Source organism: Cucurbita pepo, chromosome 6, assembly GCF_057944985.1.
Source record: "Cucurbita pepo subsp. pepo isolate OVF chromosome 6, ASM5794498v1, whole genome shotgun sequence".
NCBI classification, from domain to species: Eukaryota; Viridiplantae; Streptophyta; class Magnoliopsida; order Cucurbitales; family Cucurbitaceae; genus Cucurbita; species Cucurbita pepo.
Window position 1 is genome coordinate 7,756,594 of NC_141803.1, and position 25,931 is coordinate 7,782,524.

General features: G+C 39.1%; 1 protein-coding gene across 1 annotated transcript; it reads right to left on the reverse strand.

Annotated features, from left to right (window-relative positions):
• Positions 1-406: 406 nt before the first annotated feature.
• On the reverse strand, positions 407-14,351 carry LOC111797490 (putative magnesium transporter NIPA6). Its single transcript, XM_023680497.2, has 9 exons — positions 13,980-14,351; positions 13,621-13,677; positions 13,310-13,400; positions 13,040-13,200; positions 12,834-12,961; positions 12,601-12,738; positions 2,004-2,096; positions 1,810-1,927; positions 407-893 (listed from the first exon to the last, which is right to left on the reverse strand). The coding sequence occupies exons 1-9, from the start codon at positions 14,122-14,124 to the stop codon at positions 763-765; spliced, it is 1,062 nt and encodes a 353-aa protein (XP_023536265.1). The 5' UTR covers positions 14,125-14,351; the 3' UTR covers positions 407-762.
• Positions 14,352-25,931: the final 11,580 nt, after the last annotated feature.

The following is a 25,931-nucleotide window of genomic DNA, read 5'->3' on the forward strand; positions in this document are numbered from 1 at the left end:
GTGCCAACAAGGACGCTAGGCTTCGAAGGGGAGTGGATTTGGTGGAGGTCCCACATTGATTGGAGAAAGGAATGAGTGGGACCCTGAAGGAGATGGATTGTGAGATCCCACATTAGTTAGAGAGGAGAACGAAACACCCTTGATAAGGGTGTTGAAATTTCTCCCTGGCACACGCGTTTTAAAAACATTGAGGGGAAACTTGAAAGAAAAAGCCCAAAGAGACAATATCACACCCTTAGGGTATGGAAACCTCTCCCTAACATACACGTTTTAAAAACCTTGAGGGGAAACCCGAAAGCAAATGCCCAAAGAAGACAATATCTACCCGCGGTGAGCTTGGGCCGTTACATTTTGGCATCAAATATCTCACATTTCCATGGCTAGGAGAATGAGTGAACAAAAAGTATACACACAAAACAAAGCAGATTACATTTTTGATCCACAAGATCTGTTCTACTTTACAAAATAATGTTATGAGAGAGGGAGGTGTTAGAGGCCTAAAGGTGAAAAGGGATGGGAAGAAGCTGTGTTCTTAGGAACAAAATGAATAGTTACAAAGTACATACTACGTTGCACAAGCCCTACTCGTTCTTCAATCTCGAACGGTCGAGCAGAGAAAGAAAACGAAACTCCGCTGAAACCGTTCTACCAAATAACGCATTAAACTAACTATATATGCAGATTTCTCCAAAATTTAGTTGCATTTGTTTGGTGTGCAGTGGAGATGCATTAGTAAGTAATGTGCATGAATTACCTTTGATCTCATGTGAAATGGTCTTGTTTGAGGATTGCATCAAAATCTGGCAATAGCATTTCTTCGGATTGTCGTTTCCAGGTATCGCCGTTTGCGGGGAAATACCACGACACTTGAGGCGAGACAGACATGTACATCTCTGTCGAAATTGTCGAAAAGAAATATGCAGAGAAATCTGTTAGTTTATGCATTTAAGAATTATGAAGATTTCATGATATATAGTTTCTTTATTGTATTTTCTAAGTGTATGACGTTTTGGCAGAATCACGTTTACGCTTGATAGACCTGAAATGCCTTAGAATGTACTATAGGGGGATGTGATTAGTCATCAATTCTTCCAACCCGGAGTTACATGCTATAACTAAGTTGTTGTGTTGCCTTTTACGCTTATAGCCTATAACATTGCTTTCTTCCTTTCTCTCAATCTTGCTTTCAAACTCTTTCTAAAATCTCTCTCGGCTCCCGTTTTCTAAAACCTTCTTAAAGCAGGTTAGAGGCTTGGGAATACACCGTCCGGCCGAAGGCGACACGATTTCGAGTTGGTTGACTCACTCAGTGGTGAAGGTGAGTGTCGCACAACCCCTGTTTTCTAAAACCTTCTTAAAGCAGGGTTAGAGGCTTGGGAATACACCATCCAGCCGAAGGCGACACGATTTCGAGTTGGTTAACTCACTCAGTGGTGAAGTTGGGTGGTCGCACAACCGCTTACAAACGTCCCGTAAGAACGCGAATGTGACATTCGACACCCATACTCTGTGTCTAACTAAAGTGTCATTGATTCATTAATTGTTACCAATCTTATTGTGAGATCCCATCGGTTGGTGAGGAGAACGGGTATGGAAACCTCTCCCTAACAGACGCGTTTTAAAACTTTGAGGGGAAGCCCAAAGAAGACAATATCTACTAGCGGTGAGTTTGGGCTATTATAAATATGGAATTCAATTTATACTACAATGACAGAAGCATGTGTTCGTGTATCGTTTAGGCAAACGAAAAATAAACGTAACAGCAGAGAAACGAACAGAAAATCAATAATCTTCGACGAAAACAGATACCTGAAACAGAGGCAGGATCGGGCGATCTTGTATCGTGCAAGACGACGGTCCCAGAAAGTATGGTTACAAATCCACAGAGTTCTGATGCAATGCTGCTAGCACTCTGACCCGACCAATCCTAATTATACAAGTATATACAAATCAGTATCTGCAAGACCAAACAAAATTGTTTCAATTCTAGAAGAAAAGAATACCTTGAACATTATGACACTGGCGAAGATGGTGAAAGATGTGAACATTGCATAATGAATGGGCGAAACAACCGCAGTGTCAAATGTGTCCAAAGCCTAAGCCATCAATTTACGTTATTCAAAATTAGCACTGGCTTACAAGTTTTGGGTGTTACATGCAACCATGGAGTCATTGCATCATTAGAATGGTGGAAGGTTTCCAAAGAATTAAATGAACATTGATGAGAAAAATATATAATCAAATTTATAAATTACGAGTAATCAAGTAAAATATTATTTTCTAAGCCCACAAAAAATAGAAAAAGTCCCGTCCTAACCTTCATTATTCCTTGTAATAGCCCGAGACCACCGCTAAGAGATATTGTTCTCTTTGGGCTTTCCCTCAAGGGCTTCCCCTCAAGACTTTAAATCACGTCTACAAGGGAGAGGTTTCTACACTCTTTTAAGGAATGTTTTGTTCCCCTCTCCAACCGATTTGGGGTCTCACAATCCACCCACCTTGGGGCCCATGTCCTCGCTGGCACATTGCCCGTGTCTGGCTCTGATACCATTTATAACAGCTCAAGCCCACCCCTAGTAGATATTGTTCTCTTTGGGCTTTCCCCTCGAGGGTTTAAAACGCGTCTACTAAGGAGAGGTTTCCACACCCTTATAAGGAATGTTTCGTTCCCCTCTCCAACCAATGTGGGGTATCACAATCCACCCCAGGGCCCAACGTCCTAGTTGGCAAATCGCCCTGTGTCTGGCTCTGATACCATTTATAATAGCTCAAGCCCACCCATTGTCCTCTTTAGGCTTTCCCTTCCGGGCTTCCCCTCAAGGCTCTAAAACGCGTCTACTAGGGAGAGGTTTCCACACCCTTATAAGAAATATTTTGTTTCCCTCTCCAACCGATGTGGGGTCTCACAATCCACCCACTTTAAGGGCCCAACGTCCTTGCTGGCACACCGCCCGGTGTTTCGCTTTGATACCATTTATAACAGCCCAAGCCCACCACTAGCATATATTGTCTTCTTTGGGCTTTCCCTTCCGGACTTCCCCTCAAGGCTTTAAAACACGTCTAGTAGAGAGAGGTTTCCATACTCTTATAAGGAATACTTTGTTCCCCTCTCCAACCTACGTGGGGTCTCACAATCCACTCCCCTTGGGGGCCCAACATCCTCGTTGGCATGCCGCCCAGTGTCTGCCTCTGGTACCATTTATAACAGCCCAAACCCACAACGAGCAGATATTGTCCTCTTTGGGCTTTCCCTTCCGGGCTTCCCCTCAAGGCTTTAAAACGCATCTACTAGGGAGAGGTTTCCACACCCTTATAAGGAATGCTTCGTTCCCGTCTCCAACCGATGTAGGGTCTCATATTCCTCCTCACGGGGATTGGCCATTCTAATAAATCAAGCCCTCTTGAGTTCTCTCAAACTATGGTTCTATGCCCTCTCTCTCTCACACTCTCTTTACTTTTTCTCTTAAAGTTCTATTCTACTATTCCCTGTCTTTTCTCCCACTCCTGCACCGTCCCCTCTATAAAGATCTTTCCCGCTTAAGTTTTAAAGTAGGCTCAACTGATGAGTATATTTTCTCTCATTCTTGAAACAAACAAACTTAGAAATTGAAAAGTTTACAAATCACCCATCACGAATAATTCTCCAGAAACCAAAATCTGCCCAAATAAAGAGTAACAAAAGAACCATGCTTAAATACAAAGCGAAAAGCCCGCTAATCGCAAAATAAAATCTGTCGAAAAGACCCGAGGGACAAACTTACATCCACCCTCTACCTAACTCATAAATCAAACTTACACTAAACATACATTACAATCATAACGTTTCATAATATCGACCCCCATTCTTACTAATGCAATCCTTGGCTTATATGATTATGGCTATGCTCAGGACATCAAGCATTGATAAATAGGATAAAATTTCATATTGTTCGACGTGAAAATGAGGTTGAAGATGCTCGACAATGACGTAGATTCTAATACATCTAATATTATAATACCATGATTGTAAGGCAGCAGACTAATCAAGGCCTTTGACAGAATGACATGATTCAAGAAGAACAACAGATAAGAAATATGAAAAACAAAGTCGCTAGCTTTTGTTAGAATTCCGATCGTTGCAAATAGTAACAGTATCAATTACGAGCCATTGATATAAGAGATCAAGAGACTGGTAATGAGATAAAAGTACTTTTCATCATTCCAAATGTCATCCCAAACTACAGGATTGAGAGAAATTCATTTATAGCCCCTTCCCAAGAAAGGATTATAACCTGATATGAAAGGGTTTTGTTGGAGAACATTATCATGTTATTTTGGTATTTGTTTGTTTTGTTTAGTTTCTATTCTTTTCTTTTTTATTTAGCACAATAAACATGGAGTTAAGGTTTAAACTTTTTGGCATCAAGGGAAGAATTTAGGTGGTGCTTAAACAGTTTTGTTTGGTTTATTTCTTCGAGAAACCACGTTTTCATTAAGACGAATGAAAGAAGGGAAAACTAAAAAATCAAGCACGAGAAAAAGAAAAGGTGTAACAGCCCAAGCACACCGTTAGCAGATATTGTCCGCTTTGGCCCGTTACGTATCGCCGTCAACCTCATGGTTTCAAAACATGTCTCCTAGGGAGAGGTTTCCACACATGTACAAGGAATACTTCGTTTTCCTCTCCATTTGATGTGGGATCTCACAATCCACCCTCTTTGGGGCCCAACGTCCTCGCTGGCACACCGTTCGGTGTCTGGCTTTGATACCATTTATAATAGCTCAAGCCCACCGCTAGCAGATATTGTCGCTTTGACCCGTTACGTATCATCGTTAGTATCACGATTTTAAAACGCGTCTACTAGGGAGAGGTTTCCACATCCTTATAAGGAATACTTTGTTTTCCTCTCCAACCGATGTGGGATCTCACAATCCATCCCCCTTCGGAGCCCAACATCCTCACTGGCACACCACCCGGTGTGGCACACCACCCGGTGTTTGGCTTTGATACCATTTGTAACAGTCCAAACCCACCGTTAGCAAATATTGTCCACTTTAGTCCGTTACGTATCTTCGTCAACCTCATGATTTTAAAACGCGTCTACTATGGAGAGATTTTCACACCCTTATAAGGAATACTTCGTTTCCCTCACGGTTTTAGATCCCACATCACACAATGGTATGAGATTGTCCACTTTGAACATAGGACTCTCATGGCTTTGCTTTTGGTTTCCCAAAAGGCATCATACCAATGAAGATAGTATTCCCTACTTATAAACCTATGATCAACCCCTTATTTAGCCGATGTGGGACTCCTCTCCCAACAATCCTCCCCTCGAACAAAGTACACTATGGAGCCTCCCCTGAGGCCTATGGAGTCCTCGAACAACCTCTCTTTAATCACGACTCGACTCCTTTGGAGAAGCAAAGTACACCCTTTCTTCTACACTTGGGTCATTTTTGACAACACCTTCGAGGCTCACGACTTCTTTGTTCGACATTTGAGGATTCTATTGACATTGGCTAAGTTAAGGGCATGGCTCTAATACCATGTTAGGAACCACAACTCTCCACAATGGTATGATACAGTCATAAAATCAGTTTAATGCGGAAGCGTCTTAAATAGTAAATTAAAACATAAAAACTCCTTTCCACCCTGCTCATCACTCCCATGCTACAGCCTTACCTTACCTGAAAATCATTTTAAAACAAGGTGAGTATTAAAATACTCAGTAAGTCTCTCCCGTATTTGGGTCAGACATGCAAACCATATATAGTTCATCCATCAAAATCAAGAGACCTTGGTGGTTGATTACTTGTAACACATAGCTCGTAAATCTACTCACCTAAAATAGTTATCAGCAATCACTCTTTAATGACCGATAGTGGTTGGTTACCCGACAAACACAGCGTATAATGGTTACCACGTTTATAAATTTCAACAATCACGTATGTGACCAATAGTAACTGATTACCGATACACACAACGTGTAACCCTACCACATTTATTTCATTCAAAAATCATCAAAAATCATAATAAGCACAAATGCAGTCCCAAAACAATTATTTGCATGATCAATATGCATGACAACAAATAACAACATCCATCATATAATGGCATACACATCCAACCGTATTTTAGAAAACAAAAAGGGGTAGTTTCAATACGAAAGTCCCTTATCTGGAATGCTTCCCTTAATCGCTACTAGGATTGTCGGTGCAACTTTGACTTAGACCGAACCTACGTCACTCAATCTAAACTGCACAAGGTATAACAGCTCTAAAATTTGTTGGACTTTATCACTCACCGTTCTCTTATGGAATGTGGTCTTAATTCTTACTTTCCCAACATGGGTCGTTGGTTGCTGCTTCGACTTTCCACTCTGGTACATTGGTTACAATATTGAAAGTTAGAGATAACTATTAGTGGTACGTCGAGTCTAGAATCGAGAATGGGCTAAAAGTATCAAGCCTCACGAAACTAACCATTTACTCTTCTTGGCAGCAATGGAGGTAGCGGCTGCTGCAGTCACAGTGCATAATGGTGACAACAAGCAGTAGGAAGGAAGAAAAAGAAAATGTAGAGAAAAGGGGGACCGCGACGGCTTCTCGACGGCAGTTCTCGGGCTGCGTGCACGGAAAGAGCAAGAGAGGGGTAGGGTGGGTGGCTAGGGTTGTGGACTCAACTTTATAGTTGAGCCTAGGGTTTCTTTTTCCTTTTCTTTCCTTTTTTTTCTTTTTCGGCTGAGTTTTCACAATATTTCCCCCTTAATCACTAATCAGGGCGTTAAACAGAGGGATCTAACCACAATATTTCCTCTTTTCTTTTCGTTGCCACTATGCACCGTACTGCAGCAGCAACGGCCACTGCCACCAGAAAGAGTGAACGTTTAGTTTAGGCTTGATACTTTTAGGCCAATCTCGATTTGCATTCGACGTACCACTGATAGTTATCTCTAACTTTCAAAATTGTAGCCAAGGTACCAAAGTGCGAAGTCAAAGCAACAACCAACGACCTATGTTGGGAAAGTAGGAATTGAGACCACATATTACATAAGAGAATAAGAGAACAGTGAATGATAAAACTCAACGAATTTTAGAGTTGTTATGCCTTGTGTAGTTTAGATTGATTGATACATCTATTGATGTAGATTCGATCTAAGTCAGAGTTGGACCGATATTTCTAGTAGTGATTAAGGGAAGCATTCCAAGTAAGGGACTCTCCTATTGAAATTAAACTGTTTTGTTTTCTAAAATACGATTGGATGTGTATTATGGATTGTTATATGGAAGTTCTTGTTTATTGTCATGCCTATTGATCATGAAAATAGTTGTTTTGGGACTGCATTTGTGCATTTTATGATTTTTTAATGAAATAAATGTGGTAAGGGTTACAGTGTATCGTGTAACCAGCCACTATTGGTCATAGGGGTGATTGCTGAAATTTATAAACATAATAAGGGTTACACGCGGTGTGTATTGAGTAACTAACCACTATTGGTCACTAAGAAGTGATTGTTGAAAACTATTTTAGCTGAGTAGATTACGCGTTGTGTGTTACGAGTAATCAACCACCGAGATCCCTTGATTTTGATTGATGAACTATATGATAGTTTGCATGTTTGACCCTACGTTTGACCCCAATAGAGGTGGACCTTACTGAGAATTTTCATACTCACCCTGTTTTAAAATAATTTTTAAGGGTAAGGTTGTAGCATGGGAGTGACAAGCAGAGTGGAAAAGACGGTCATGGGACAACTTAGAGTTTTATATCTTAATTATTATTTAAGACGTTTCTGCATTAAACTAATTTTTTTTATTTTAAGTTTTGTTCGAACATCCCTAGTTTATTTGGTTACCTTACTGTGAAATTATTTGGTTAAATTGCATGTTTTTAAATTATTTAGAAATGGGTACCCGAGCATGATTTTTCTTGTAAATTATCTTCAGCATGTTTTCATGTATTTTAAATTATAAATTTTTTGGTTGTTAAGTGACGACTCCGACCGATGCGTGTGCGGAAAGTCGGGTCGTTACAAATGGTATCGGAGTCAAACACTAAGTTGTGTGCCAACGAGGATGTTGGGCCCGAAGGGGGTGGAATTGTGAGATCCCACATCGATTGGAGACGAGAAAGAAGCATTCCTTATAAGGATGTGGAAGCCTCTCCCCAATGGACAAATTTTAAAACCTTGAAAGGATGCCCGGAAGGGAAAGGCCAAAGAGAACATTATCTACTAGCAGTGGGCTTGGGCTGTTACTGATGGTATTAGAGCCAGACACCGGGCAGTGTGCCAGCGAGGATGTTGAGCCCTCAAGGGGGATGGATTGCAAGATCCCACAGAATTGGCCAGTGCAAAGATGATCATTGATGCTGGGAGTTCGGATAACATAGCATCCATTGGAAAGGGGAACAAAGAATTTCTTGTAGGGGTGTGAAAACCTCTCCCAAGCAGAAGCGTTTTAAAACCGTGAGGTTAACAGTGATATGTAACGGGCCAAAGCAGACAATATCTGCTAGTGGTGAACTTGGGGTGTTACAAAAGGGCTCGATATGAGCTACTGAAACGGACTTCAATCTAAAAGAACAAGATTAAGCTCATAATTACAAAAAGGTTTAGTAACCAACGCCCACAAGGAAACATTAAATCTAGCCAACTCCCAAAACATCCTCACCCAAACTCTCAACCTCTCTAAAAATTCCATTACTCATTTACCTCTAAGTGCCCAGCAATCTTTGTGCCACACCCAACAAACCCCAAATGATTTCAACTAGCAATTCCAATAAAAGAGAGCAAACTAAAACCTTAGAAAAGATAATCAAGATCTTGTGCCTCCTGTGGAGAATGCACCATTGTGAGTCCATGGTATTGACTCTCCCATGTAGAATCTTAACCTTCTTTAGTATTTTAACTTTCTAGGGAGGGGCAAAAACAAGGTCAACAATGGGGGAGAAGGAGAAGAAATAAGATAAAAAGGGAATGACAAGAGAAGCCCCTAGAAGGATATGTGCCCCAAAACCTAACATCTCTTCTCTGAGGAACCATGAATTTAATTTGAGGAATGGAAATAAGATTTGCCACGTCCATCGCCTCTCTACTCGTAAAGGTTTTTGGAAACCCAAAGAGATGGAGGAAGAAGGATCTGAGGAAGGAAACACAGAGACTAATGGATGTAACTTCTTATTCGAAAGGCGATACAACCATTGAAACAAAACACAATGAGGCTCCTCCCTCATCCATTGATCCTCCCAAAAATACACCTTCGAACCCTCCCCGACAGAACAAGTGATAATCTAGAAAAGAAAAAAGAGAGGAACAAAGAAAAGATTGCTTTCTAAAGGCTTTACAAGGGATTCTTGAACTATCATCAACACCAACTCAAAAGGGGTGATACCTAGACCTCTAAAATCGACCGGCTTTTGTACCAATTCCCACTCGACTAAGTGGGAACCTTCCCTCTCACTCGTCCCTTCCCAAACGAAATCTCTCATCACACTCTCAACTTTCTACCTAACCCCCAAAAGGAATTTTGAATAGGGAGATGAAGTAACATGGAATTAAGCTATGTTCATATTGGCACGTATTTGTTTCCTTAAATATGATAGGGAGATTGATGATTGGCCTTGCATGGTCTACTATGCAGGATTCAAGCTCTTGCTTCAGAAATGTCATTAATTATGGACCCTAGAAACAAGTGGGAATTACATTCAGAACTCGAGACTCGTGGGACCTACAAGGGGTGAAAAGAACAACGGACCTAAAAAAGAAGAAAAGAAAATCCAGAAAAAACAAGAAACCAGATAAAACAATGAAGATCAAAGTGCCCAAAGAAGAAACGGACAATAATCCTGGAAGCAAACCATGACAGTGACGAGCCACTGATGAAGCTAGACCAAAGAAAGCATAATCAGCCACTGTTAAGCCAAGGGTTATGACAAAGGGGACACCAATTATTAGAAGTGGACATCCCTTGTCAATCTCTTCACGAAGAGGGATTGGAAACTAAGCTCTCCATAGAAAGAGGCCCTGTACGAGAAAGAGTTAGAAACCGAAATGGGACGTCACTGATGAAGCTAGACCAAAGACAGCATAATCAGCCACTGTTAAGCCAAGGGTTATGACAAAGGGGAAAAATGGTATTGTTCTATGTCAAGCTTTTCATTGAGAAAAATGAAAGAATACAACAGGGGTATATAATACAACAGCTCAGCAGTAGGAGCCACCTAGAAACTAAATAACCATGTAAAAAAGGACCGGATTTCACAAGAATACCGGTGCAAGGAATAGTTGCAACGATCAAACCGCTCCCGAGACTTCTTAGTTCACCTATTTTTCGCTCAAGCCAAATCCTCCACAACATGGCAAAGAAAGTAGAGGACCAAAAGACAAGACCCTTGTCACAAAAGGCTGGATGGGAATTATCCCATCAATCATAAACCAACAAGCATTTTTCTGAGCCAATTGAACGCAAAAGGACTCCTGAAATCTCAGATCAAACTAGCAAATAGCAAAGTTGACAAATTTGAAGGATGTGCCAGGTGTCTTGGGCATGCTTGTCCAAGGCAATGTCGCCTATGGCCGCATGCCAAAACCATCCACAACCACCTGATGTCAATGTCGTGTAATTAGTTTTGTTGTTTGTTTTCATTTGTATGTCACTTTGCTAGTGTATGACTCCTCGACCTTTGACATTTCACGCCTATCAGTTTGGAAATGCATTATAATCTACTATAGAAGGACCAAGTAGTCATGTAACTCGATCAAGTGTTGCATATTTTCTAACCAACATGTTTTAATGCAATTGACGTCTACAAAGCTTTCTTTTAAAATGTTTGACTTATTTTCTCTCTTACGTTTTATAAAACTAATTTGTCTCAAAATGTGAGAAGAGGCTTGACTAACCAATATTGTCCGCAAAATCCAATTTTGTACAACTAACTTGTTCGTTGGGTTAGAACAAGTATTGCACAATCGCTAATCCAATAGAATGCGATGTGACAAGTGGTATCAAAGCTTAGTTAGCTCCTTGGCTCATTGAGAACGAGATGATGTCGGTGACAAAGCAATTAGCTAAATACATGTCGACCAACTCACATCGAATTCACGTCGGGTCGAGCTCACCTATAGAGAATCATACCCCGGGTCGAGCTCATGTCGAGTTTAATAAGTTGAAGATTTCGGAACCTAGGGCTTTCAATAGGAACTGGGATGTTAAGGAACTCAAAAAATTCATCTTCGATGTCGAGCAATACTTCAAGGCTATAGGGACTTGTTCAAAAAAGCTTAAGAATCCTTAGCCCCTAAGCATCTCAGAGATGATGTGGTGGTGTTTGAAGGTGAATGATATTCATAATGGCTTATGTACCATCAATTCACGAGATGACCTCAAGGAGTAAAGGACTCAAATCTTCTCCAAAAATGTCGAATTTATAGCAAGGTGGAAGCTGTGCGACTGAAACATTTCGGAAGAATAAGGGATTATGTGAAGTAGTTCTCGGCTTTGATGTTGGATATTCGAGATGCTTTGTCACTGCATTGACTGTCACAAAGAGACTCCTAAATTATGGTGGCAAATTGGCTTTCAAAAGAAACATACACCACCTCATCATACTGGGAGAAAATCTTTCAAGCCTATGCGTCAAAGGAACGAAGGTACGAACAAATTGAATGGAGGGACTGACTAACATTTTCAAAACATGAATGTTGACCCATCTCAAGAGCTTTATCACCCAAGAAGCTATCAAATAGGGCTCTTACAATTTCTTCTATGCAAACGCCCCATAGACTTTACGCATGCCCCCACGTAGCTACCCTTACTTCTTCGATCAACCAAAGTTGAGGTCAAAGCAAGCTCAATGGCATGAGTCTTCAAATATAGGACAAGAAAGAGTAATAAAGTTGTCAATGCCCTAAGCCAAAAGGGCAAACATGTGACCCTCTACATGTTAGCCCACATTCATGCAAGCAACGTCAATGTCTACGAAGTATGATTTTGTACGGTTGACTTGTTCGTTGGGTTATAACAAGTGTCATAGTCCTATTGTTAAAAGAGTGCGATTATGACACTAGGTACACCAATATCCCTTGATGTGTGCCTTCAAAATATGTCTTTGTCCAAATGATGAAGACGAAAATGAACAATTGACTCAAACGACACATGAAAATCACACGATTTCTTGAAGTATTGGTCTGACTACTATTGGCCAAGCAAATGGGAAAACTTGATAATCAAGCATATACACCATATACTTAGACAGCTGATATCAACGACTGGATAAGATGAGCAATACGACATTTCGGTAAGCACGTGAGTGCATGGGAAAGCTGTGAAGACACCACAAAAGGTACCCTTTCTAATCAGGTTACGACCACACATCTTATAGTAAAAAAAATGTATCCTTTCCTATTCGGTTACGGAGGACAGGAAGACCAATAATGAGTAAAAAGAGATCGAAAATTACAAATAAGCCTTCGAAATATAGCCATGCATGATAAAAAATAACAATAAGAACCGAAAAACAGTCATAACCCTAAACCAGCAAGAAAAGCTCAATATTCAACATTCATCAACGCCGTAGTTATCCCGAAAAGATATTAACAAAATAGAAGAACTTATTACCTTGTTTAAGTAATTCAACTGAATAATTATGCACGAGATTGCAACCATTACAAAGACCCATGTTTGGAAGTGAGCAACCTGACTCCAACCCTCCAACGTAAGCTTTATCGCAATGCCAATAGCTTTGATACTCATTACCTGCAAACCCGTGCACAAAGTTGATCTCTAACATACAACTCCATGAAGAGAATAAACAGATAGATTCAGCATGTAAAAGGCTAACAGAGACTGACCGTCAACGATCCAATTATGGAACATATCCCAACGTAAATGAGTATGTTCGTCTGTCCATATCGGGGTTCACAATACAACACCAGAAACAACACGATAGCTATCACCGAAGCCGTATAGAGAAGGAAAGCTGAACCAAACACATCAGAATAATAAAAACAAAGCTCCACGCAGTAAGACACACATCAGAATATGTTCAATAGTTTACTTGGTTGAATAGCTAGTTCCCATATCTCGTCTACCGAACTCGGAGTACGTTCACCAGGTGCATGTAGCACAATCATTGTAGACCCTACAACACATAAAACACACCCCAATACACCCATTTTCTGCAATCTTTCCTTCAAGAAAAAATGTGCAAGTACAGCACTGCCAACACAATAAACACAGAGGAAAATCATTTGGATAACGACATTAAAGTCGAGAAATTCAAACTTAAATCAACATCTCATTGAAGCTTGTTGAATTAAGACCTCACCTAACAATTATACTTATTGCTCCAAGTGGTGTCACAAGAATGGCAGGAGCATAAACATAAGCCACAAAATTTGAAAATTCCCCAACAATCACTGCACATTGTACACATCTAAGTAATCAATCAATTTTCGATGCTTTAAAAAGAGCGAAATACTCGGGGATTCTCTTTAAAGTTGGATTCAAGTCTTGAAAACTTAAGAATATATATCGTCTCTTGAAGCTGTCTCGAGGTGGACGAATCACTCGGAGATTAATGGTAACAAACAAGAATGAAAGAACTGAAAGTGCAGATAGTTTAAATTCAAGACTCACTGGTAATCATGCCGATCCACCAAAGTGGCTCTAATAGATATCCATATCCACCAGAACCTAAAATTCGTTAACCAGACAAATTCCATCAGCATAAACCCTAAGCGGGACACTATGAACAGTGCAGCCTGCCAATTAGTAACAAAACGGAGAAACCACAATCTATAACCATCAATTATAAGCATTTTCAAGATGAACAAAACAAATTGTTTAAGAGCTAAACAACTGAAATTAATCACAAATCATCGGAATGTCAGCGAAATCAATCGAACAAAATTGAAGGAACCCCAGATCAAAAAACGAGCAAAAGTTTAGAGGGTCGAATCAAAATTTTAGAAATGAATATGAGAAATTGAACTCACTGGCTCGAGAACCCGAGGCGCCGGCGCGACGAAGACCCAACTTCTTGATGATGAAACTGGAGCCAATAAAGGCACTGGACAACATAGCAAGAAGGAAACCCTTTAGGTTATCATTGGCGGAGATGGAAGGCTCATTGGTGGTCATGGATTGCTGCAGATTTTCATCTAATTCCAAATTTTGCAGGCAAAAGAAGAAGAACAACAACAACGACGAGCACAGTGTGAACAGAGCAGCTGCTTCTCAATGGGAAGAAGGATTTCTGATTTGAGAAATTGGTGCACGTTTTTTCATATGTCAGTCCAACAGCTAATCCCCACATTATTTTTCCCCCTTTGCTTCTCTCCCAATCATAACGTTGAATCCATTTGGCAACGCTCCGGTTCATTTCTGGATCCTATTTTGGCTTAATGGTTCATCTTATTTTGGCTCAATTTTTCTTTTTTTTTTGTTTTTTTTGTTTTTTTTTTTTTGAGGTGGCCTTAAATCCTATTTTATTCTTCTTAATTTCTCTGTTTATTTGATTTTTCTCTATTTTTAGTTGCTTGCTTCTTGAGTGTTTTTTTTTTTTTTTCATTTTTTTCATTTTAAATTTTTTTAATATTTTTTTTTTTAAATGGTGCAAATACTAAATCAAGCTAAACAGCTCTGCTTGATGAACCTCGAGTATTAGGTCATTGGTTAGGTAAAGGCTGACCAAGCTAATGATGCTTAGCTGGATTTTTTTTTTTTTTTTTTTTTTTTATGATTAGCCACATTGGGACTGAGACACGGCCCGAACTTCCACGGGGGGCAGCAATGGGGAATGGTTGGACAATGGGTGAAATGATGCTTAGCTGATTTTTTTGGATGATCAGCCATATTGGGACTGAGACACGGCCCGAACTTTCATCGTGGCAGCAGGGGGGATTCTTGGACAATGGGCGAAAGCCCAATGATGCTTAGTTGATTTTTTTGGATGATCAGCCACATTGGGACTGAGACACGGCCCGAACTTTCACGGTGGCAACAATGGGCGAAAGCCCAATGATGCTTAGCTGGTTTTTTTGGATGATCAACCACATTGGGACTGAAACACGGCCCGAACTTCCATGGGGGCAGCAGTGGGGAATCTTAAACAATGGGCGAAAGCCCAATGATGCTTAGTAAGTTTTTTTTTTGGATGATCAGCCACATTGGGACTGAGACACGACCCGAACTTCCAGGGGCAATAGCGGAGAATCTTGGACAATGGGCGAAAGCCCAATGATGCTTAGCTGGTTTTTTTGGATGATCAGCCACATTGGGACTAAGACAAGCCCAAAGGGGGCAGCAAGTGGGGAATCTTGGACAATGGACGAAAGCCCAATAATGCTTAGCTGGTTTTTTTGGATGATCAGCCACATTGGGACTGAGACATGGCCCGAACTTTTCCAGGAGCAGCAGTGGAGAATCTTGGACAATGGCTGAAAGCCCGATCCAGCAATATTGAGAAGAGCAACGTCGCTTATAAAGCTTTAGAGTGTTTTAAAGATTCCATGAGTACAAAAATAAAATCGGCTTAAATCATTATCTAATTACAATCATTTAGAGTAGACAATTTGGAAACATGAGATTTAAAGCCATTGTTTAAATAAAATAAAAAAAAAAATAATAAAAAAAAAAAAAATAAAAAAACCACTTTGTTTTAAACTTTATACGTCAAATCTCTCAAATTGCATTGGGGAACAACTTTATCAACCACATGTGCAAATTAATGCACAACTTTAAGGTTTGGGACAAAGATCACATACTTAAGAATCACGTCATCAATGGGTGACCCAAATCAATCAACCAGACTCAAACCGATCGCCTCGACCCAGACCATCGTGCTCTGCCCCAACCCAACTCGGAAGCACCAATGCGAAGGCACCATGTGTCACACCAAGAGCATGACTGCATCTTTAGAGGCACGTCTGTACTCATGTGTCGGTTGCACACGTGGACGACCTCCAACTACGCATGGTAGCGAGTGAGCTAGGTATTTTGGCTCGTTCGATAGTTTTTCACCCTAATTTTGATATTGATCTTATTTTTAATGTAATTACAAGCCACCAAAGGAATTTTACAAATTTTGAGCACTTATCCAGCAAAAAATCGAGCTAGAGAAGGCACATGCCTTCCATGTAAGCAACCATTTGAATTCTGTCAAACAATACTTTAGGGATCGCTAAGACGAGTTTGTATGCTAATAAATTCAGCCTTAGGTGGATAGAATATACATATTTAGAGGCATTATTGAGGTAGAAATTGGAGAATTGCCCCTAGTTTGATATTATGAATTGTATGTTGTTTTTATGTTTTCGGCTACGTTCTATACTTTGGGTGATGGACGGATATTATCTCCCTATTGAGCTTGTTTGATTGTATGAAGAATTTATATTAGCAACAGGTGATCAATTATGTCTTCTCCCTATCGAGCATAGATATCAGCAATGAGATAAGACTACGACATTTGAGATAGGTCGATTGTGAAGAACCAAGATTCTTTTTAAACTATTTCAAACATGGTAATATTAAAGTAGTGTTTATACATACCAATTTCAATCACAAAAACCACACAAACACAAAAAAAAAATCCTAGATGAAGGATGAAGGTTGTTAATCCATGGTCCTCGCTCCAAAGTCTGCTCCCATTCACGACCAGCTCCTAGTTACCTGAAAAAATGATGAACATGGAGTGAGTAAAAACTCAGTAAGTAGCCTACTTGTAGGTTCTTAATTCCGACCTTAAGATAGAATATTACTTCTTGTTATGTTTTCAGGAACTTATAACTTAGAGATCATCATGTCATGTATGATATTTGATCTTGAAAACTTTCTCCTATACTAACTTTTAGATTTCTCTCCATGAACACATGAGTGGTGTCATCATATGATGGCGTGATCCTGCTGGTGGATCGTGGTGCAGGATATCTCATTTAGATGAGGGGAAAAGGGAGGCTCATCATGACGTCTTGCTCATGATACATAATGCAGGGAAACCCACCTAAAGAGGAATAGGGGTCTCGTAGTACACCTCGTGGTGGGAGATAATGGTTACTCATGGGTATGGATCCTAGCACCTTAATTAGCATGTTATTCACATAGTCCTCGGTACTTTCTTGGCACATGGATTGTTGATGAACCTAGGTTTAACATAATGTCATGGGTTATGCTTTAGGTACTAAGGTTTAATTTAGGTAAACGCTAAAAAGTAGCCCAACGTGGACTTACGAGCATGAAAACCCACTAGCATTTTGCTGGCATCATTATATGACCATGTGAGGGGTTTCATCTTACATGGTGTCTCATTACAACGACGTAGAATCATATGAAGGGTATTATGATCATTTTACGCCGTTCTTAGTTTAGCTACTTAGTCTTGTTCAATAACCACCAAATTTTATATACTACTTCAACATGCCATATTATGCTCAGGATTAAAAATTCATAGGTAGGAGAGTCTGTTTAGCTGGTTATTTTAACGTTACTTAAATCTCAAGTGACTTGGTCGGTTCAGGACCTTAACTCATGGTTTTGAGTGTTTTTCTTTTATAATTCCTTAATCCAGACTTAGTCTAAGGTTCATAAAAGAATCTAAGCAATTCATACAAGTACTTCTTGAGAAAAAGTCTGAGATGACTACTTACCTCTTGTCCGGTGTTTGGGGCCTTGTTTCTTGAGCTTTTGGTACTCGATTTCTTCTAAATTTTCTTTAGTAGCTTCCTTTGTGAGAACCGGCCAGAAAATAGTTCAATTTGATGAAAAACCAAAGAGAGTCTGACTTTGGGCTGACGTGGTCGGTTCCACCGACCACGTCATCGTCTTCTTCCTCCCGCATGGGGAAGAAGACATTGCATAGCATTGCTCCTGCATCTGAAAACGAGGTATGCCAACCCATTCTAGGGTGTTTCTACTCTCGATTTCTTCATGAAACTTAAAGATGGAGTGTCAAGGAAGAGTTTGGAATTGGTATCTTACTTGTTCGTGAACTATAATGTAAGTTATAGGTGTCTAAGGTCAAACCCAGAAGATATTTTTATTGGGTAGGGCGATGCAAGCTTTATTAGACCTCACCTCCTTCACGAAAAAATCTTCCTTATACCTCATTTGGGCATCTTAACACAGAACGAATTAGACCTCAAATCTTTCATCAAACATACTCCATTTAGTCTCCTCAAGCTATTAAAATCATCAATTTTGAGTATTAAAACCATTCACTTAGTCACATCAAGCTTTCAAAACCTTGTACAACCTATTATACATTGCCTCTTATTGAAGGCCTTGAGTGTTACCGGTTGAACAATGACCTAGATCGGGACACCTTCAGAATGTTGAAAATATTTAGCCTTTCATTATTGATTACCATATCAACATATTTGACCTTGATTATAGGCTAATATCTTGTATTATTGAGCATATTTAACATTCTATTATGGTTTATCGGACCATATTTGACCCTTGATCATAGGTCAATATTATGTATCCATTTATTGCCCTGGATCATAGTCTAATATTGTGTATCCACTGATTGCTCTTTCCATTTCATTTGGAACCTATTTGATTCTATAAACAATTATAAATAGAAAAATTTCACCCTTTTTATGTGGGGTGGTTTGAGTGAACATTCTCATTATATCAGAGCCCCTCCGGTTTAGAGATCTCGATCCTTTCTTCTCCATAGCTTCCGAATCCTCTTCCTTTCAACACTTTAATCCTTATGATCACCATCAAACTTTCTTCCTCCAATTATCTTCTTTGGAAAAGCCAACTTCTCCCTCTTCAGAGTCAAGACATGTTGGGCTACGTTGATGGAACTCTAGTTCACCACCTCACTTTAAACCAGCAACCTCCTCAACACTCAGCACTAAATATTTGAAGTGGAAAGCAGTGAATCAACTAATTCTCTGTCTCATGCTCTCCTCTCTCATCGAGGAAGTTATTGTTGTGATTTTTGGTCTCTCCATCGAGGAGACTCAACCATAGGGTGCCAATAAGAGATCAATATTGCTTTGCTTGCAACCATAGGGTGTGGTCTGAAAACTTCACCACTCCTGATGGTCTCTTTATTTGTGAGTTAAAATATGTTTGAGATATTCTTACTCGTGCTCAGTTGCTCGATAGAAACCAGTCCACACCTTATGGTTGTTTCTCAACACCTGACTACTGATGGTTCTCCTTTCTCTGATCCTACTTTATATTGATCTCTTATTGGCACCCTTATGTACTTGACCATTGCACGCCTAGATATTTGTCATGCTATCAATTATGTCAGTTAATTTTTGCATGCCTCTAATGCATATCACTTTCTTGCTGTCAAGCGTATTCTTCGTTATGTTAAGGGAACACTTCACTTTGGCATTACCTTTCGTCCATCCATTGTTCCTAGTGCGCTAGTGGCTTATTCAGATGTTGACTGAGCTGATTGTCCTAATACTCGTCGTTCTACATCTGGCTATTCCATTTATCTTGGTAACAATCTCGTTTCTTGAAGTGCTAAGAAGCAACCTACTAACAAAATCTGAGTATCGTGCTCTTACATGACTGTTATTGAACTTCTTTCGCCTACACATCTTTTCCATGACCTCAAGGTCCCCATTACATAGCAGCCACGGGTCTTATGTGACAAAAAATGCTTTTTTTTTTTTTTAGCTCCAATCCCGTTTCTCACAAGCGAGCCAAGCATGTTAAATTAGATTATCATTTCCTTCGGGAACTTGTTGTCGCTAGCAAACACTGCACACAGTATGTACCTTCTCATCTCCAAGTTGCTAACATATTCACCAAAAATGTTTCTCGACCTCTTTTTAAATTTTTCAGATCCAAGCTTCACGTAGGATCAAATCTGATGCTCAGCTTGCAGGGGTGTTGAGGATATTTAGGCTTCTATTACGATTTATCATATGCATCATATTTGACACTTGATTATAGGCTAATATTTTGTATTATTTAGGATATTTAACCTTCCATTATAGTTTATCATATGTATCATATTCGACCCTTGATCATAGGCCAATATCGTGTATCCATTTATTGCCATTGATTATATGCTAATATCATGTACCCATTTATTGATTTTTCCATTTCATTTGTAATTTATTTGATTATGTAAATGATTATAAATATGAGAACTTTCCCCATCATTTAGGTGAGGTAGTTTTAGCAAATATTCTCATGGTATAAGACCCCTCCGTTTTAGCAACCCCAATCCTTTCTTCTCCATGGCTTCTGAATCCTCTTCTCATTTTAGGATCATAAGTGGCGATCAAAGGGCCTAAACTAAAAAAGAATCGAGTCAGTACAAAGTGTTTTGGAGTCGAGAGTCCGCGTTCAAACCACCTAGCCGTCCTAGGAACCCAATAGACCTCCATGACATCTAAGAATGACTAAGATAGTTCATCAGGCTGCTAGCAATATGAACGATGTCACCAAAGTCTCCACCACCCTATCCCAATAGCATTATCAGGAACCCAGATTGAAACAAATAGCGTCCCTACCAAGCGATAGACCTCTAGGAGCGGTATCGTCAAGCTAGACTTAGGACGGATAGGGAAGTGTGTCGAGGAGATTAGGTGGCCCAACCTTGTGGAAATGGCTAGGGGCCTCTTGAATAGGGTCTATGTGCTATAAACCCATCCTGAAAGGGCACGTGGGATCGCATAGGTTGACACAATAGTTGGTCGATATATGGGGGTCTTCCCCTAGACTAATGTAACTTTATGGACCTCTAGGAGGGTTAGGAGACACCATAATGTCCCACTAACCTTCCAGGGATGATATTTAAAGTTAGGAGACACCATACTGTCCCACTAGACCGTTTTGAGGTAACACCTCAACCTAAGGCATCGTTCATTCACAACATAGACAAATCAAGGTATCTAAGTCAAATAAACGAAATGTTGGACAATGTTTACAGACCCTTAGGGCTAAGATTCAGACCAGAGATATACTCTGAACTTTAAAGCCTCCCCAGTTGCTTAGGCCTAAACTTCCTAAAACCTAGAGAAAATCTCATGTATACCTATTATGTTAAAGATGTGATGAAAGCCTATAAGTAGGTTGTTTACCGAGTTTTTATATTCACCCCTTTCTACATTTTATTTTTCAGGTAAATGATGTCGCTGGTCAAAGTAGGAGAGTGCTCAGAAGTTGCACATTAATTGAGGGGTTAACTCGGAGCGTGTTTTCAGGTATCTCATTCTCATCCCCCAATTATAAATAACTTAAGTAGCACATATTTTATATTGTTTTCGATTTGGATTCGACTATGGTATTGTATGAAATTTATTGGTGTGAAATGATTCAGTTTGAGGTTAATGATTCGAAAAAGAATAAGATGCCCATGCAAAAGCCATATGAATGCAATGTAGCAGTCATTAAATAGGATCCAACACCATCTATTCACATAAGAAATATCTCTCTTATAGTCAATGGGTATCATGGAGAACTAGTCAACCTATCAAAAAGATTTGAAAGCCACACAACTCATTCAATTCAGGATGATGAATTAAGTACCATATAGTGTATCCCAATTGTCAATTTGGATATAGATGAAGGGGAATTAGATGCCCACTAATGTCCAATCATTTCAATTCTAGTTTATAGAATAAAAGGCTTTGTTGATTCGTCATCGAAGAACCATCGAAAAACGGTAATTGAATCGATGGTCACGAAAGAGCCACGTCCATCTATATTTGAGCTAACATTGATATGATTGAAAGGTGTTCATTAATGGGATAAAAACCCATGCTCAACGGGAATAATTTTTAGGGCTTTCATTTAGTTGTGAGAAAAGACTTCAAATCTCAATAGACTCGTTTATTTGGGTTAGAATGGAATCTTTCTCCTATGAATTCGAGAGGACTCGAAATATTTTTCTTGAAGAATTTGAAGACGGAAAGTTAGTGGACAGATAGATTGAAATCGAGTTTCAAATGTACGTTTTTGGACCAAAAAATCGAGAGTATAATTTCAAAAAATTCCTCTCATTTTTTTTTTTTTTTTTTATAATAAGATACAATGTAAAGCTCTTTGTGTTCACGGAAAATAAGGTTTCAACTTTGGTAAAAAACTAAGGCTAAAATGCACATATGTTAGCATTAACGGCTGATATTGGTACCAATAATTTCACGTTGAAGAAATCTTGAAGTTTGGTGAAGAAATCAACTTCAAATGAAGTTTAGAACGTGTAAACTAAGAGCAAAACTAGACTAACATAGTCATTTTCACGAATGCATTATGTTCCATCTCAAAGTAGGAGACGATTATGTGGTTAGTCTCCAATGGTTCAATTGAACTAATCCTTTGAATCACTCACTATTTTGAGCCGTTTCATTCTAAGTTTGATTTTCAATCTTGTTTCATCCGTTCTCTTCTCTTAATTGGATTTATGACCTAATTGTTTGGTGAAGTTTTAAGCTTAAGAAAGGGTAGAGCCAAGCAAACAAACCTTTTCATACAGTGATTTAAAAATTACTTGTAGGAATCGCTTTTGATAGGTTCGATATGGTATAATTAAGTTATTAGGATAGAAATATGCATGGCTCGAACATTGAATTATAACTTATGATCTTTCTTAGGTTGAATAAATTAATCATTATGCACGTTTTTATCAAACCAAACTACTTGATTCGATCCGCAAAGCATGTGATTCTACGTTTAAGTGCTTTCCTCTAATTATTAAAATTTTGAACGATAGAATGAGATGATGATGCATGAATTATGAACTATAGTCACCTATGTATGAATAGTGTTCGCCATGTATTCATGAATCATAGTAAAACCGAGTAGAATTTCATATAATTTATGAACTATTGTGTCGTTATATTCTAAGATAGAATTCATTAATAGAAAGTGTTTCACAATTGATTAGTACATGATGGAATAAGATAACCATTAGGATGCTTTGTAAGGAGACATATGCTAAATACGACGCCACGTACGAGAACCCTAACTTAACTTTGCCTTTATTATGATATGACTTAAGACCTATGATCAATATCACCATAGACAAAGTCACTTCCTATGATTGATTGTATAGTGTGAGGGTCATTACAGATAGTTAGCTACCTTTAACAGTGAATCTATCTCGACTGATGGGATCCACAAGTGTACCTAAGAGGATCATGAGTTGGTATAAATAGGGTAGTTTTTCGAGATTAGATTATTGAGTTTGTGTCACCTTTGGAATAGGAGTCTCCTAACAAGGCTTTTGGGTTGTAAACCAGCACCGGAGGGGTAAGGACTACATGGATACATAGTAGTTAGAAAGCACGATGACCGCTCTCTTTCAAAACTTGACATGATGTTATGGACCTATTTAGGAGTAGCTAGTTAATATTTAGTATAAGAAAAATTAGTATTGATTGACAACTTTTCCAATAATGTTTCTAGCATAGCCACCAGGTTGGTTCCAGAACGAGGTCACGCCTCATAGGTCATGGCACAAAGGATCATGACACATCCAATAGTTAAGAGTTAACCAATTCACCCTAGGATCCCATACCAAATCCTGAAGAGCAAATGCACTCTAAGAAACCTTATGATCAGATATCACATTCAGTTGAGGCGTTGATCAACTGATACTATTCAAAGTTTTTTTTGACAAAAACGAGATACAAAATTGGACAGAAGTAGAAACCCTAAAATGCACAGAGATTGAAGTCTTGAGATGACCCCTCTATGAGCGTGCAACTCCCAATCACTCCCTCACCTTAACTAGTGGTTAGCAATCACATGAAAATAAATTGTCAAATAGGGTGAGTATAAAAAATCAATAAGCAACCTACGTGCAGCCTCTCACCTTGAAAGAATATGAGTCGGTTGTTCTTTGTAACTCAAATCCTTTCGTAGAGGTAGTGGATCATAATCGATGACATGCAATGGTTCGGTGGTGTACTTTTTAAGCATGGATACGTGGAACACATTATGGACAACAAGTGTCGAAGGAAAGGTTAGTTTGTACATCTTTGACAATCATGAGATAAAATCCACCACGTCTTCCCACTTCCATTGTGGGATACTCAGAGACTATAATAATCCTTAAGGTTTTTTTTTTTTTTTTTTTCTTTCTCTTCATGGTGCTTTTAACTTATTGACAAGTTAAACACCTATTCACGTACTTTGCTATGCCTCTTTCTTATTAAGCCACTAGTAGTAGATTTTTAGATTTGGGTACATCTTGGTACTACGTGGATGCACCATAAACGATGAGCTTGGAGCCTCTGCTAACAATTTCAAGTGTCATGCCAATACAACGATTTTAGCTTCTCTACTACACACTGCTAGTGAAAATTTTCTCTCATGTCGTACTCTTCTCAATACTGTATGGACTCGTATGCCCTCGTGCAACACCTTCTCAAGTGCGATCCAAGGTTCATTTTGAATTTTCTCCTTTTGATGCTTTGTGAGCAGTGAGGGTGTTCCTTCACGATTTTAGTTAATACCTCATAGACGATAAATCATTGGCTTGACTCTCCTCATATGATATACTTATTATTGGTTATTTTCTTAGAATTAATCGAGGTTTCACTAGCACTTATACCAGTTGTAGTGTCGGGATATCAAACTTTAGGCCTAGTGATGGTCATATAAGCTAGTCGTATCATGAGTCTAGTTAAGGTACCATGATTCTTGACTTTAGTTCCATATCATTCATATTCACAATTTCATAAAAATTTCATCCACGAGCTCATGAGATGTATTCTTGGACCACCTATACCTAAGTTTTGGTTCTAAGTACCCATGTGGTTCCTCACCCTTCCAAGTTGGGTTTATAGAGCGTGAATCCTACTCGAGAGTCCAACTCTATTTCCACACACAATACTTAGTCATAATAAGTGACACCTTACATATTGAGGTGAGGGTCGTAAGCTCGTGGCAGACTAAATAAGTGGTACTTGGATATTTAGGTGTCATGTCGGACTTATGATTTTAATCACGCTTATTCAGGAAATTAGTTCAACAAGCTAGTGCTAGTCTCAAAGAAAAGCATTGATCTTTAATTCATATATCATACTCTAAGAAAGTCTAACTTGGGTATGACATTTGACGGGTTTCTCTTACTTATCATTGTGCATAAAGAAATTTTGTCCTACTTTACTCATCGGGTCAATTTCTGACAATTAGTCAGGATTCTATTTCTCTGTTTATAGGCAATTAATCATCTAGTACCTCTTCATGTTGTGCCCTAATGTATGTACGTGCTCTAGCCACTGCACGATTTATAAATGATTTGTTCACTCTTGACACATTCAAATCATCTCAGGTATGCTTCGTGCCCCTCGTTTATCACAAAACCTACTAGGGCAAGTGCCTACGTTGGATTCGTCCTAACAGTGTCAAGAGGGCAAGTTTAAAGTTGAGAGGTGAGGTGGGCAATATTTTCACAAAAAACCATTTTTATACTTACACGTACTGGTCTCTAGCAATAACAACTTGTCTTTGCCAAGTATGTTTCAATCTCTTTTACAAAAATTTGAGCACGTGTTCCAAGATGAAGTTCCTAAAGAACTACCTCTCATTATAGGTATTGAATATAAAATAGACTTCATTTCGGTGGTGGTCATGCCTAATAGGCTAGCTTATAAAGTCAATCTAACAGAGACTGAAGAAATTCAGAAGCGAGTGGAGGAGCTTTGTCTAGTCTAGTAAGGTTTGTATTCCTAAATGCATATGGAGTGGCTTAATCGGACACTTTGGGATTAATAAAACCTATAATATGTTGCATGAACACTTCATTTGACCGAAGATGACGCAAAGTGTTCATAAGTTTTGTAGCCAATGTTTTAAATGTAAAAAAACTAAATCTAGATCACAACCGAATGGATGGTATATTCTTTGAATATATCTAACGAACATTGGACTAATGTAATTATAGATTTTGTTCTTGGTTTGCCACACTGAAAAAGATAGTATTCTTGTTATGGTTGACAAATTTAGTAAAATTGCTCATT

Bases quoted from the DNA above. Each gene is read 5' to 3' on its own strand.
- LOC111797490 (XM_023680497.2), bottom strand. From the start codon at position 14,124: ATGACCACCAATGAGCCTTCCATCTCCGCCAATGATAACCTAAAGGGT. The intron at 13,401-13,620 runs GTGAGTCTTGAA...TACAATGTGCAG, and splicing joins GTGGATCGGCATGATTACCA to TGATTGTTGGGGAATTTTCA. The intron at 894-1,809 runs GTATCTGTTTTC...CAATTTCGACAG, and splicing joins CGATCCTGCCTCTGTTTCAG to AGATGTACATGTCTGTCTCG.